Source organism: Aspergillus alliaceus (assembly GCF_009176365.1).
Source record: "Aspergillus alliaceus strain CBS 536.65 unplaced genomic scaffold BDW43scaffold_5, whole genome shotgun sequence".
Lineage (NCBI taxonomy): Eukaryota > Fungi > Ascomycota > Eurotiomycetes > Eurotiales > Aspergillaceae > Aspergillus > Aspergillus alliaceus.
The window spans coordinates 1148214-1160711 of record NW_022474688.1 but is presented as its reverse complement, the minus strand read 5'-3'; the positions used below and the strand labels follow the sequence as shown (position 1 = coordinate 1160711).

Below are 12498 nucleotides of genomic sequence, written 5' to 3'. Positions count from 1 at the left end.
TTTAGGATTTCTTTCCGAATCTCGAAGAAAGCGTTGCGAATTTGTCAACCTTCACGGGACTTTGAATAGTGCGAATAACCCTTATAATGGGTTAGTGTATGTCTGACAATCGTGGCCACTGTGATCACATACTTTTCTAATAGGACCGGGCCATTAATAGCGTCTACGCGTCCGTATTTCTTGTTTCGTGTAGAGATATCATAGAACTCATCAGTGTTGTCTGCTTGCATCAACTGCACAGTTTGCTGGAGTTCATCAAGGTTTTCCCGAAGGATGGGTACCCCAAGGCTGTCCACAAAGTGATAGATATACTCAACGTCCTTTGCAAGAGCCATAACACCATTAGGATTGATCGTCTTTACTTCCGTGGCAAGGGGAAGTGCCTGTAAAGAAAGGTTAGCAGAGCCTGAGGTTGCAATATTATCCGAGGTTCGTACAAGAATCATGTTAGCCGCATGGCTCAGAGCATCGAAGTAAATAAGCTCTTTGATTTCGGTGGGGAGCCCGAGCAATGTCGAATTCATTATATTGGATAAGAAACGGGTCAGCGTCTGCATGTAGTTGCTCGGTTCTGTAGGTGGCACGGGAGCCATCCAGTCATATTCTGCGGTTTCGATGAGGTCGTCAATTTTGGAGTTGACTACCTCAAATATCCGCTTCTCTGCTGCCTTCTTGTTACTCCTGAACTTCTCGGTCGCTTTCAGCGTGATAGGACCGCCCGTGGAGTTTTGTGCCCTCGCTGCTGCAAGGAGGTTTTCGAGTTCATGACATGCGAGTTCAAAATGCTCGAGATTAATGAGTATCTGGACGATCTGGCCCAAGTACTGAGAAGCAAGACGCTCAACTAACGTGTCACAAACTTTGTTTGAAAGAAGCTCATCAAGCGCCTAATCAAGTTAGTGACCACTTTTGCTTTGTTTGCCATGTGAAACGTACATCCTTTAAAGTCTCGTCGATGACATTTGGGTGAGAAAAATCATCATTGGCAAAGAAGTAAAACTGGTTCAAGAAATTGCGAATGTCGATGCAACACAGGGGATACATTTGAGAAAATGGCAAGACACATGGAAAACTAGATGTAAGAGTTAGTGCTGATAAACGAGACTAAGCAAAGACTACGCGTATCCATATACATTTGCTCTCCCCGTGGCTTCTCAGGGGTGTACCAGCTCACGTTGAGCACTTTGTCAAACTCTTCCGGCGTCTGTATGGGCATAGGCATATAATCATCTGTAGACACGATCTTCGAGATGTTCAGCACAGCGACAATTAGAGTCATGCTGGTATAACATACCTCCTGAAAGTCATCGCTGAATCTCTTTTTGAGCAGTTCGGCGTATCTCTTGAAGAGTGTGAGCAAGAAGTTGTCAAAGACACCTACGGGAAAGCCCCAACTCTAGATAAATCAAAGTTAGTATCCTCAAGAATCTAAGTCGAAGGAGCAACGGACATTCATCGTTTGCATGAATAAAGCAATGAGATTTTTGATTTTCAACAAGCTCTCGGCATTATCAACTTCGGGAAGAGCCTTCAGGATTAAGTTTACAGCAGTTTGGCACATGGAATCCCAGAGTTCGTCGACCTATTCAAGTCTTTAGGTTCTTAGTAAAACTCATCAGGGGATAGAGCTTACATCAACCGGCGATCGCAAGTCCGGTACCCTCTTCATTGTAGATCGCTCGACAATCGCAAATCCCGCCATCTCTTCGAGGAGATTATGTAGACTTGCACCATCCTCATCAACAAGTGTTATGGACGATGGTAGCAGCAGCTCTTTTTGCCGGCGACGGGTATTGGCATACTCAATCCTGAATTTGTCCATATGCCCAAGAGACTGGTGAATATGCAAGCATTCAAAGAGCGGTGTGAAGTCGACTTGTAACTCCTCGTTGTGCAAGAGGTCATATTCCTCATGCTCATCGGAAACGAGCTCGATGGCGGAATTTAATTTGAAATGGCCAAGATATGGTGTTCTCTCGGCCCTCTCCTTCTGCCTGGTCTTACGGAGATCCGTATGGTACAGGGCTATTTCCCCCAGATACTGCGACATCTCACGGATTCTATACAACCAAGTGTTTAGATCAGACATCACAGCCTCAGCTATGGCCCTTTGAGTTGCTGGTACTGATCGCTGGATCAAGTCCGCGATTTTATATTGGGTTACCCCTTTAAGGTGAACATTCTGGAGTTCTTCAAGAGCTCGAAGGGCTGCATAATGGTTCTTTTTCGCTAACAGATCATGAACTTGGTTCGCGAGACGAAGAACTTCCAGGCAATCCTGGATAGCACGGAAGGTTTCATCGATATTCTGACGGTGGCTCCGGGACTCAACCAGAGCCTTCTTCTGTTCAGCCAGCTTTTCGGTACTAGCCTGAATGGATTGGTTTAGATCCAGGATTTCGGCCGTTAAGCTCACAGTACCTTCCCTGATACGGAGCAGCTGATTGATCGATGTAACAAATTCTTGGTGATTGGTATTGCAAATGGTTTCTATCTCAGCTTCCTTATCGCTAGCAAACCTAGATAAGGACTGCAATAATTGTGAAGTCCGATTGCCTACGCTGTATTCCCTTATCGAAGGAATCAACTGGTCGAGATAATCCGTGTCGGACGGCGATATGATGATCTATTGAACCCAGGTGAGTTAGAAGGGGTCGCCAGGTTTCTCTTTCTGATTCTAACCTGGTTCAAGATATATGTAGATTCATTGCGAGAAGAAATCATGGAAGGCATTGTTGGTCACCTATCTAGTCGTCAAGAGTGACATGCATTAGAAAAACGCGATATGCAGGTGAAGGAAAGGTGGTAGGATGAACAGCAAAGTATCAAGATCCAGCACTAATGATTGGACGATAGGCAGATTACACTATTAAGCATAGTACCTAAGGTACTTCCAAATACCCGCTCCGGACTCGGAGTGCGATAGGTGATTATCTTAGCGCTTTATTCTTTCCTAATTTATTGGTTGAGAACCAGTACCGCCTTGGGATTCTGCCAGAGCACCGCTGCGGCCCATGTTGTAAGTGGATGTACCTCTAGCTACCTGAACTTTGAAGATTATGTAGGTTACTGTATGTGGTTATGCCACATGTACGACTATACTACAGGGGTACAAGTTATACATACTATCCAAGTATGCATAAGATATTTTATGTGTATCTATTATCATGATATGAGTGTTTATTTCTTACTCAAAGATAATAATAAGATTCAGATATACTAAAATACAACTTACATTTAGTTAATAGCTATTTAGGCGATTACAGCCTATCCTTCGTATCTAAAACTTAGAATTGGTACTACTACTAGTAATGGATGTCTGGGTGGTGGCGGAACCCGAGTTGCGCTAAGATAAATGGTAATCACCTCTCTTGCCAAAACCTCGTAGGAGTCTAGGACCGCTAGGTAGTTGAGCATACAAAGTAGATAATAGCAGGTAGTAAGTAGCAAGATACCCTGCAAGGAATATTTCGTTCGAGGATTAAATTGAGCAAGGTTAGAAAGTAGGCTATCTGGTATTTAATAGTGCTTATCTATAATACGATATTAGTATTAAACTTATCAAAATCGTAATTCTTGTTTATATGACAGTCTCTGTTGTCAGCCTGCCTCTAGATGCCCTACCTAATATATTTATATTTTATATATATATATACACCCTCTACACAACTAGAAAGTCTTCTTAACAATATTACTATAACACCCCGTTTCCCTACCTGCCAAACAGTTATTACCTAGCCATGCCGCATTGTCGCCCTTCCTACATTGGTTTACTATTTGCATGTCTATATACGCTACCTTGATCAACTAACCTTGCTTACAAAAGGAAACAAAAGGAAAGGAGGAGTAGGTACAACTATCAGGCTTATAAAACTTGACATGTTTGAATATTTTTTCTTTCTCATATACTTGGTTGCTGGGATTTGAGGGTTAGATCTATGATTTCAGATAGGGAATTAGTCGTGGAGTAAACAACGTTTTCATTATCATACAGTGGGACCATGGCCAATAGATATAGTTGCTCTTGAATCTTGTCTGGTCTCGCCTACTCTCACCCTTTCTAAGAGCAGCGGCATAGTACTTTGGATACCGAACCTACACCAGACTAAAACGTCAATCACCATAGTGAATTACTCACCTATTGTGGCTAGCCCTCACCAGCATCTTCCTTTTCCTTACCTTAAAATTCCATAAACCTTAACGCATGATATCGTTTAGTATGTTATGGTGATCTATGCCCCATTAGATCCTATGTGTGGTGTGTTTTGCAAGTCTACTTAGGTAGGCAGTCTAGTCAACTGTAGCTTGGCAATCCCATTCCTGGTTTTCATTCAAATGATTTTGCATTTGCTCGATTCCCTAACACTTTTTAGCTGTTTCTCCTGGAGAAAGTGTGCAATCTTGTGTTCTCCTGGCTGCCACCTCTGTCTAAGTATTTTTCATTGACGTCTTGCACATCCCATCGTTCGTCACAACATTCGAAAGTCCCTTTAGTGTGCCCAGTTATTATCTGTTTATTGTATCACGTATTGTGTTGAGACCAAGCGTGTCTCTGGAGAAAACGAAAAGAAAGGAAAAGCTATTGCGGCAGAAGGTGCCTATAACCGCATCAGATGAAGACAAACGAGTCCTCTCGAGGGCTGAGTAGCCCTTGCTCTACAAACGGAATAGCCTCTCCAAACGAGTCTCCAGATACCAAACTCACGGCTTTCTCACCGGAGGATGTTCGCTCCAAAGGCCGTCCTGGACCCAGTGTCAATGGTCCAGTAAATGACGCAGGGTTTCAAAAGCTCTACTCAATGTGAGCGAAGGCTATTCATAACCTATGACCTATAGCTACTAATCTCTCCAGGGCTGTATCTGATCCATTCATGATACCAACAACTACATCCGGTCGAGTACAGCTTTCTCCAACTGCAGCAACATTTACGCCGGTTGGGATAATAGATTCCGTGGCCAATGGTAGCATGACGCAGCCTACGACTCGTTGCCTCCCAGGTGCCGACTACTTGGCTATCAACTCCATAGCTGAATTGAATGGGAAAAGCTGCGGGCTTGGAAATCCGTTTATCCAGAGTTCACCGAGCTACGGGACTATTGGAAGTACTCAAGCGCTTAGAGCCATCTTCCCACCCAGTACAGTACTCGAGAAATTTGATTCTGAGCGGCGCGGTCGTGCTTTTGTTATCGAGAATGTTCCAACAAACCTTACTTATATGGCGCTAGCTGGGTTTTTTAACGTAAGGAGTCTGAAATGGCCCAGCACCAGACCTATTCTTGCTAACCTGGAGAAGCGACGTGAATTTGGTACCCTCAAGGGTCCTGTACTTACGGAACTTAGCTCCATGGGGAAGGTATACGTTTCGTTCACTGACAGTCGCGAAGCAAAGAAGGCGATTGAAAAGGTTCAGCTTCTTCGACCTGAATGGCGTGTTTTCCCTCTTACAGTCAAGGAATATGTGCAGCACACGGAGCCGTCTCTCTTGTCCCATGTTTCTGATTACGAAGGCCAATTGCTTGTGACGGTCTATTATGATTCTCGAAATCCAACCTTAAATCAGCACACGGTTGCCCGCTCGCTCGAGGCCCTCGTCACAACATTTGGTGACATGAAGGCATTCACTCCCTTACCTACCGGACAAGAGAATATTAGCGAGTTTCACCTTGAGTTCTTCAATACTCAGGATGCAGAAAATGTCATGTCTACCCTCAATGGAAGTTCGATCGAAGTAAGCTAACACATTCCCTGGTGTGTATCAAGGGGAACTAACGATATGCCAAAAGGAGTGCATTCTTGAGTTTTCATATTTCAAGCCGGATGTAGAAGATAAAACACGCCCCCCTCTTCCTAGCCCGTCCCCTACAAGGGAACGGTCACTTCGATATGAAACACCGTGTCTCATGAATGCCTCCTGGACATCAAGCCGTCCCAACCGCACCCCATTCATGGAGCTTAGCCCTACCGGTCGCTCTACAGTACCTCCTGGTGAGCATGCTGGCCTTATGGATTGGATGTCTAGGGCAGGTGAAAGAGTCTTGCCTTCTCCGCGTCGTGACATCAGCCGCTTTTCTGAGCTGCGTGTAAACAACCAGAATGCGGTAGACATCGAGCGGATTCGTCTTGGTCTAGATGTTCGAACTACGGTATGTACTAACCATGTAAGATATTGATGTTAAGCGTATAATCATAATGTCGTGGGTAGATTATGCTTCGCAATATTCCGAACAAGATCGATCAGGTAAGCTCAAAGCTCAAAAAGGCATTGCAATAGAGGCAATTCCGCAGACTTTAATATGGTCAGACTATGCTCAAGGCTATTGTCGATGAAACGAGTCATGGAAAATATGACTTTATGTACTTGCGTATAGGTAAGAGATCCTGGCTTGCTCAAGGTTTTATAGCAAAAGTTAACTCCATATTGAAGATTTTGCAAACAACTGCAAGTATGTCAGCACTCTAACTAAAACTAAACTATACTTTATGGCTTGTTATGCTTACAAAGGCCGCCCGCTATAGCGTCGGGTACGCCTTCATAAATTTTGAGGACGTAAGCTATCTGTGGTACTCCCCATGTATTCTCTACCATCCCTGACATTATGCTAGCCGATTGACATTATCGATGTCAGTAACAGGACATGCGAAGTTTCCAGTACCTTGTACATTTTACTAACTGTTTTGTAGTTCGTAAACGTGCGAGCTGGCCGTACCTGGCATGAACCTACTGTATCTAGTAGGATGATTGTGATTCTAATAAGTCTATAGGAATTGCTTCAACAGCGACAAAGTTGCTGAAGTGTCATATGCCAGTGAGTCATGCATTACCCACGGGTAGTAGGTCGTGGTCTGAGCTTTGAGCAGCAATCCAAGGCAAAGATTGTCTAGTGCAAAAATTTCGGAACAGCTCTGTCATGCTCGAACATCCGTCTTTTCGCCCAAAGGTTTGTGGAAGATTTTTTGGGGACATGCAAAGCAAAACTAATACTTGAGATCCAGATCTTCCATACTGGCTCTGGTCCTCTTGCTGGCACTGAGGATCGCTTTCCTGGCCCAGATAATCCATCGAAAATGCGCCGGAGTATTGAAAATGCCGAGCATGTCGGTCAGTAGGATGCATGAGGGTATCATGGATGCCATTAACCAGATGTTATGTTCTATAGGGCTGTTTGCTCCACGAGTCGGTCAGCAATATCGAGATGAGCAGCGTCGCCGTCGTTCACAATTCGATCGCGGAACGACTGCTGCAGAAAGAGAAATTGTATATGTCCGGACGCTCACCCCAAAACAGCCTTCTGCTATTGGCAGCGGTCTAAGAAGTGCCCCTTGTACTTACCCTGCCATGAAAATGTGGTATGATCCGACTATCGAGCGTGGTCCTAGGACTTCTTGACTTGATATACCCCGAAGAGGCCATCGGAAGTGTACATCGTAGTTTAATGGAGTAAAGAAGAAGAAACAAAACAAAAGAAAAGAAAACAGAGAAAAGAAAAGAAGAAAAGGAAAGAAGAAAAGGAAAGGAATAAAAAAGGATAGGAGAGGGTAGAACGAAAATAGGGAAAAAAGAAAAAAAAAAAAAGAAAAAGAAAAAGGGAAAAAGAAGCGGTTAAAAAGAAGAGAAAACAAGAAACAAGAAAGAAAGAGAAAAGAAGAGAGTATGTGTATGGAGAATCTGTTCGCATATGTCTGATTTGCGACCTGTTGCACACAAAAATGGGGTTGCTTTATTTGCTCTATTTCATTTTTTTTTCCTTGTCCGTCCTTGCACAATTACAATGTTCTGCTCTAAATGCAACATTTATCTGGAGAAACAACCGACATTTTTGACCCACAGGAGAAGACCATTCGATGCCCTGGCCGGCTTGGGTGGAGTGTCTCGGCTTGAGTCTGAATGTTGGTTTTATCTCCCTTTGGAAGACCTTCTCTGTGAGATTTAGGTGTCCTTCCTATGCTCCTAAATGTTACGTTTCCCGTTATATGCACCAAAGGAAATAATTAAACAGTGACCCTAAGATGGTGTGATCTGAGGCTAAATTAATATTTCATTGAGGTCTGCGCATCGGCTGTATGTATAATGTAGATCTGGGGTTGTGTAGGTTGTGTAGTAGTGGAAACCAAACCCTACTGGCTAGAGTTTAGCTTTGCCCCACAAACAATTTAACTTGGTTGAGGCTTAAAATTAATACGCGCAGGCTATAAAAAACTTTTTGTCTTCAACAACACACTGTTAGGTAGCTAGCTTATCTACGTATCTAAAGGAGGGCGCAAAAAGAAAAGAAAAGACAAAAAAAAAACAAGAGAGAGGGAGAGAGAAAGCCTATAACCCAAAGAACTATATATGTGCTTCAAAACTGAACACCTACCCATTTCTCGAAAAATCACACCCATCCACAAAGAACAAAGATCCCAAGAAAGGGTTACCCTGGCCGCTCCGCTCGGGTACGGAGCTACCTGCTGTCATCACAAGCAGCACAATTGAAATGGACACGGAGAAGATCTATGCTGTGCATTCTATGCTTCTATTAGTCTACCATCGCAATAAGAACCAACATGGGAAAACAAAGTGGTGGAGGTGGTTGTCAATATTGAAGCGTATAACTTGGAATCTCGCACTGTCTCTCGATCACAAACAACTGCATAGTGGAGCTGAGAATTCCCCTGATTTGTACAGGCGGTACCTGGCGACCCACGTTGTTCCAAGATGTTACCTGTAAGTTTAGAGAATGGACGTGTCAAACAAATATATGCAGCGATTGATGACAATTAGGGTTTTCTCGACAGTTGTGGCCGATGGGCAGTTTTCTACCCTTGGAACAGTGCTGTTAGGCACATTGGCTCGTCTTACAAATGCTATAGGTCTTGATAAAGAATTGAAATCTCCAGCTCAGACAGTAACCTTTAAAGCCACGCCTTCACACCCTACGATCGAGGGGTCCGAAGATTTTGGGGAGGTTCTGTCGCGAAATAAGAATCTGTCATGTCCCGATGAGATTTTGGAGGAAGCAAGTTCCAAGGCAGAAGAGAACTTCAAATCCGCTTCAACAAGGCCAGAGAGCAAGATAGATGAGGCCGTCACAACGCATAATAAAAAGAAGAAGAAGAAGAAGAAAGACGCCATTGATAGTCTTTTCGATGGTCTCTTGTAGTTTCTTACTCACTCTCGTCTCGTTTACCTAAGTGTTCATGTCATGTCTCCTATTCGTGGAAGCATTGTGTGGATATGGAAGTGTCAGGTATTCATCATTCCCTAGTAATCATAACGGAGAGCTTATCTTCCTTCAAGAAAGCGCTAACCGATCTCCCCTAGTATATTCACTACAAGGTGATTGATCATTGCCCATGCCATAATGTAAAGGTACTTAGGAGAAAAAACTGTCCAGATGAAAAGGTGTGTCCTTAACACTGTACACGCCGCCATGACGGACATTAACATGCTCGCCACATAAAAAGTCAAAATGGCTAGGTGAGCCTGTTTTTCTTTCCAATTCTGTGGGGAACGAAGTAGCCTACTAGCTGAGACCCACCATATCGGGGCAGCCCAGTTGCTGATGAACGTCAAGACACCAACAATCATAACACTGTAGGTGCCAATACCGTTGTATGCGTTCGAAAGGTCAACCGACGAGATGGCGTTTGAACCCCCGAATGCGTAAAACGTCATATATTGCATGAGCAGGGAGTTTATGCTTTGTTCCACGACTGATAAATGCATTGATGCAAGAAGGCTGACTTGTACTCTGAAGACTAAAAAAGCCGGTATATTCGTTACTCTCGATTGTGTCAGTAGAAAAAGAGTGAGGGTTTCGTGGAAGACACTGCTCGGTAAACCTTTTCTCTGTCAGAATTCGTTCAGGGGTTCGCGGATCCATACTTGCCTCTGTCCTTGTTAGTCGGTTTCCAATTCTTCCTGTAATAGATAGAAAAGATCATGAGGAGAGATATCCCACATAGGACTACCCTTGCGTGATAAACTAGGTATTTGGCATCAGCCACCGTAGATACGGGCCACAAGAAGGAGCCACCGAGAATTTCAGGTGAGTCAGATGCCACCAGTAAAAGCTTGAAGAAGAAAGCTGCTAGTGCCACAGCACAACCTGCAAGTTGCCACGGCACCGATGCCGGAAGGCCGGAGAGAATGTGTAAACACGTATCAGCATATGTCAAAATTACCAAGGTCCACAAAGCATGCTGGTGAGAAGAAAAGAAGGACCGGGCTATGTCCGGTTCAGCAGCGAATTTCTGACCTGTCTGATTCCATCGCCGCAGGACTCTATAAGATACAGCCAACACAGGTGCGCCAAACCTTGAAAACAAGGATACCAATAGCCAGTGGCCACCTACTGGGTTGGCTCCCTGGATTGGATTGCCATGAGAGTGGGTGGGATATCTGACATGCAGATAGAACACCCATCCCACCAATATCCAGTACCAAAACTGCTGCTCTTCTTCCACGTAGCTACTGGCGAACATCATGCCGCTATAACTTAGAATACTAAATACCAAGAAAACCCCAGCCAGCTTGCAATTCAATAGCAATCGTTTGACCGGCAATAGCGCAAGCAAAACGGCAAAACAGGCGATTGACAGCCCAATCCAGAGGTGTATAAGGCTATAGTTACTTGCAGCACTGCTCATTAGCCTCTGGGCTCTTCTCAAAAAGAGCTGAAGAGCAGACTCGATCTCCGGATAGGAGCCGTTGTCGTAATTAGCACCAGATCCACGGAGTAACTTTAGCACTTGGAACCAGGCGCACTGAACTTCCTCAATATCGGTCAATGATTTTGAGCTGCACAAGGTAGGAAACAAGCTGAATTCGAAGCTGGAGCTGGGAAACGATTCTTTAACCGTATTTAACAACTGCTTGGCATTTTCGAGTAGCATATGTATCCTGTGAGGTCCTGATGTCGAATTCAAAGCGAGATCTCAGTTTCGGACTTGCTTGCTCAGAATGGAAAAGATCCTTACCGTAATTCCACATTACAAGGAGCTCCGGAATAAAGACACCCAGGCTATTTAAGGGAATCGGTAAACCTAGGAGACCCGCTAAAGTGGGTGTGATATCTGTCTGTTCAACAGTACGGTAATATTGTAGGTCGCTAAATGCTTCCGCAGGACTATCATTTTGGAGTTCGCCTAGCTGGAACTTTGGTGATATAAAAAGCAGGGCTGGCGAGGTTTCGCCCACGGATGATCCGCCATGGTTTCCAGCATCGTTCATCCCATGATCACCACATAAAACAAAGAGGGTGGTTTCGAGATGTTTTTCTTGCTCCAGAGCTTGGTATACCTGGCTAACAACAGAGTCCATCTCGTGTTGCTTTGTTATCATATATGGGCTATATCCGTGTTAAGAGACCATTACAAATTTCCAGTAGTGGTTACAGAACCTTACCTCTTGGGACCAGCTTTGTGTCCTATATGGTCAAGTCCAAGAAAATGCATTATGAATGCTGACCAATCGTCCTGCAAGAGCTCGCTGGAAATGTGACGAGTCACATTATTGTCTACTTCTGTGAAATCCTGTATGACTCTGCTTAGTTCAGTCCATGACTATTTGCGTGATAGCGCCACTGAGAGTGCTACTAACCGACACAAAGAAACTCGTGGTTCCATCAGCCCTACCAAACATCCCGGGGAACAGCTTCAGCCAAGTGTCATCTCCATACATGACCAATTTGCCACCTTTTGCTTTCAATTGTGCCAACCAGGTATCTTGGTACATAAGAGTTGATGAAGTGTCGGACTCTGCAATATTTAGTATCACATCTAAAAATGACGGAACGGTCCCTGTTGTCATAGCTTTGAGTCGGGGCATTGTGACAGTCGGAGAACTAGCATAAGCAGTAAACGGAAGGGCGGCGCCTGTTCGAATCAAGCTATGAATTTCTTTTTAGTATAGTGAACCAAACGACGATCCTCTGCCTAACCTTTGGGTGAATAAAAACCCGGAGCTATTTGAATAGACAAAGTCACTAGCATGGGAGTCAGCCTGAAGTATCAGAACGCTCGTGAAGTCCAAACAATCGTACCTCCGCAGGGCATCAATGACCATGAAAATAACCCTGTCGAATATTTTTGGGGGTATATGACTGTTATTCGCATTTTTGTAATTCGCGAGCCCTGGGATCAAAGGCTTATAAGGAAAAAACCCGGATGAAAAGACGAGGATCGATAGGGGTATGAGGACATTAGCGAGTATCGTCCACATTGAGGTAACAGCCATCGTGGCTATTTCCCGGTGGAAAAGCGCCACAAGCTGTAGCAAATTCAGATAGAATATATAGGCCTATACCGTCCTCGAATTTGCATGACTGGATTTGCTACACTCTTCATGAAGTAGCATTGAGTAGATGGTAAAGGGGTATAGATCGGGAGCTATTGTATACAAACCAGGTACTAGAGATCACACATCTCACCGCCTTCTGTTTGGAGTTTTGAAGAAAGGTGTATCTATGTGCACGGGTACTGTATTCGTTGCATTAGAGGCCCAGCAAACGAATGCT

General features: G+C 44.2%; 5 protein-coding genes across 5 annotated transcripts; 3 read left to right on the top strand and 2 right to left on the bottom strand.

Moving 5' to 3' along the window:
• Position 1: 1 nt before the first annotated feature.
• On the bottom strand, positions 2-2733 carry BDW43DRAFT_307363 (Rab GTPase-binding exocyst subunit SEC15; the record flags this gene model as incomplete). The annotated part of the gene is made up of 9 exons (XM_032046231.1): positions 2-80; positions 133-383; positions 438-887; positions 937-1072; positions 1134-1243; positions 1295-1396; positions 1451-1582; positions 1634-2626; positions 2683-2733. The coding sequence occupies 9 exons, from the start codon at positions 2731-2733 to the stop codon at positions 2-4; spliced, it is 2304 nt and encodes a 767-aa protein (XP_031904699.1).
• Positions 2734-4613: 1880 nt separating this feature from the next.
• Positions 4614-7388, top strand: BDW43DRAFT_307362 (putative meiosis protein MEI2; the record flags this gene model as incomplete). The annotated part of the gene is made up of 14 exons (XM_032046230.1): positions 4614-4801; positions 4853-5240; positions 5295-5729; positions 5785-6144; positions 6204-6239; positions 6303-6369; positions 6426-6444; positions 6518-6548; positions 6605-6626; positions 6683-6704; positions 6764-6807; positions 6860-6939; positions 6995-7100; positions 7159-7388. The coding sequence occupies 14 exons, from the start codon at positions 4614-4616 to the stop codon at positions 7386-7388; spliced, it is 2028 nt and encodes a 675-aa protein (XP_031904698.1).
• A 238-nt stretch (positions 7389-7626) lies between these two features.
• Positions 7627-8023, top strand: BDW43DRAFT_264547 (uncharacterized protein). Its single transcript, XM_032040680.1, has one exon. The coding sequence runs from the start codon at positions 7678-7680 to the stop codon at positions 7930-7932; it is 255 nt and encodes an 84-aa protein (XP_031904697.1). The 5' UTR covers positions 7627-7677; the 3' UTR covers positions 7933-8023.
• Positions 8024-8475: 452 nt separating this feature from the next.
• On the top strand, positions 8476-9141 carry BDW43DRAFT_307361 (uncharacterized protein; the record flags this gene model as incomplete). The annotated part of the gene is made up of 2 exons (XM_032046229.1): positions 8476-8705; positions 8763-9141. The coding sequence occupies 2 exons, from the start codon at positions 8476-8478 to the stop codon at positions 9139-9141; spliced, it is 609 nt and encodes a 202-aa protein (XP_031904696.1).
• A 71-nt stretch (positions 9142-9212) lies between these two features.
• Positions 9213-12354, bottom strand: las21 (mannose-ethanolamine phosphotransferase LAS21). The gene is made up of 7 exons (XM_032038944.1): positions 12025-12354; positions 11923-11967; positions 11583-11871; positions 11388-11515; positions 10961-11331; positions 9871-10893; positions 9213-9823 (listed from the first exon to the last, which is right to left on the bottom strand). Exons 1-7 carry the CDS (start codon positions 12216-12218, stop codon positions 9285-9287), a joined length of 2589 nt encoding a protein of 862 aa, XP_031904695.1. The 5' UTR covers positions 12219-12354; the 3' UTR covers positions 9213-9284.
• Positions 12355-12498: the final 144 nt, after the last annotated feature.

Excerpts from the sequence above, each read along its gene's own strand:
- BDW43DRAFT_264547 (XM_032040680.1), top strand. The coding sequence starts at position 7,678 with ATGTCTGATTTGCGACCTGTTGCACACAAAAATGGGGTTGCTTTATTT.
- las21 (XM_032038944.1), bottom strand. The coding sequence starts at position 12,218 with ATGGCTGTTACCTCAATGTGGACGATACTCGCTAATGTCCTCATACCC. Across the intron at positions 11,968-12,024 it reads GTCATTGATGCCCTGCGGAG|TGACTTTGTCTATTCAAATA; the intron begins GTACGATTGTTT and ends CTCCCATGCTAG. Across the intron at positions 11,332-11,387 it reads CACAAAGCTGGTCCCAAGAG|CCCATATATGATAACAAAGC; the intron begins GTAAGGTTCTGT and ends ACACGGATATAG.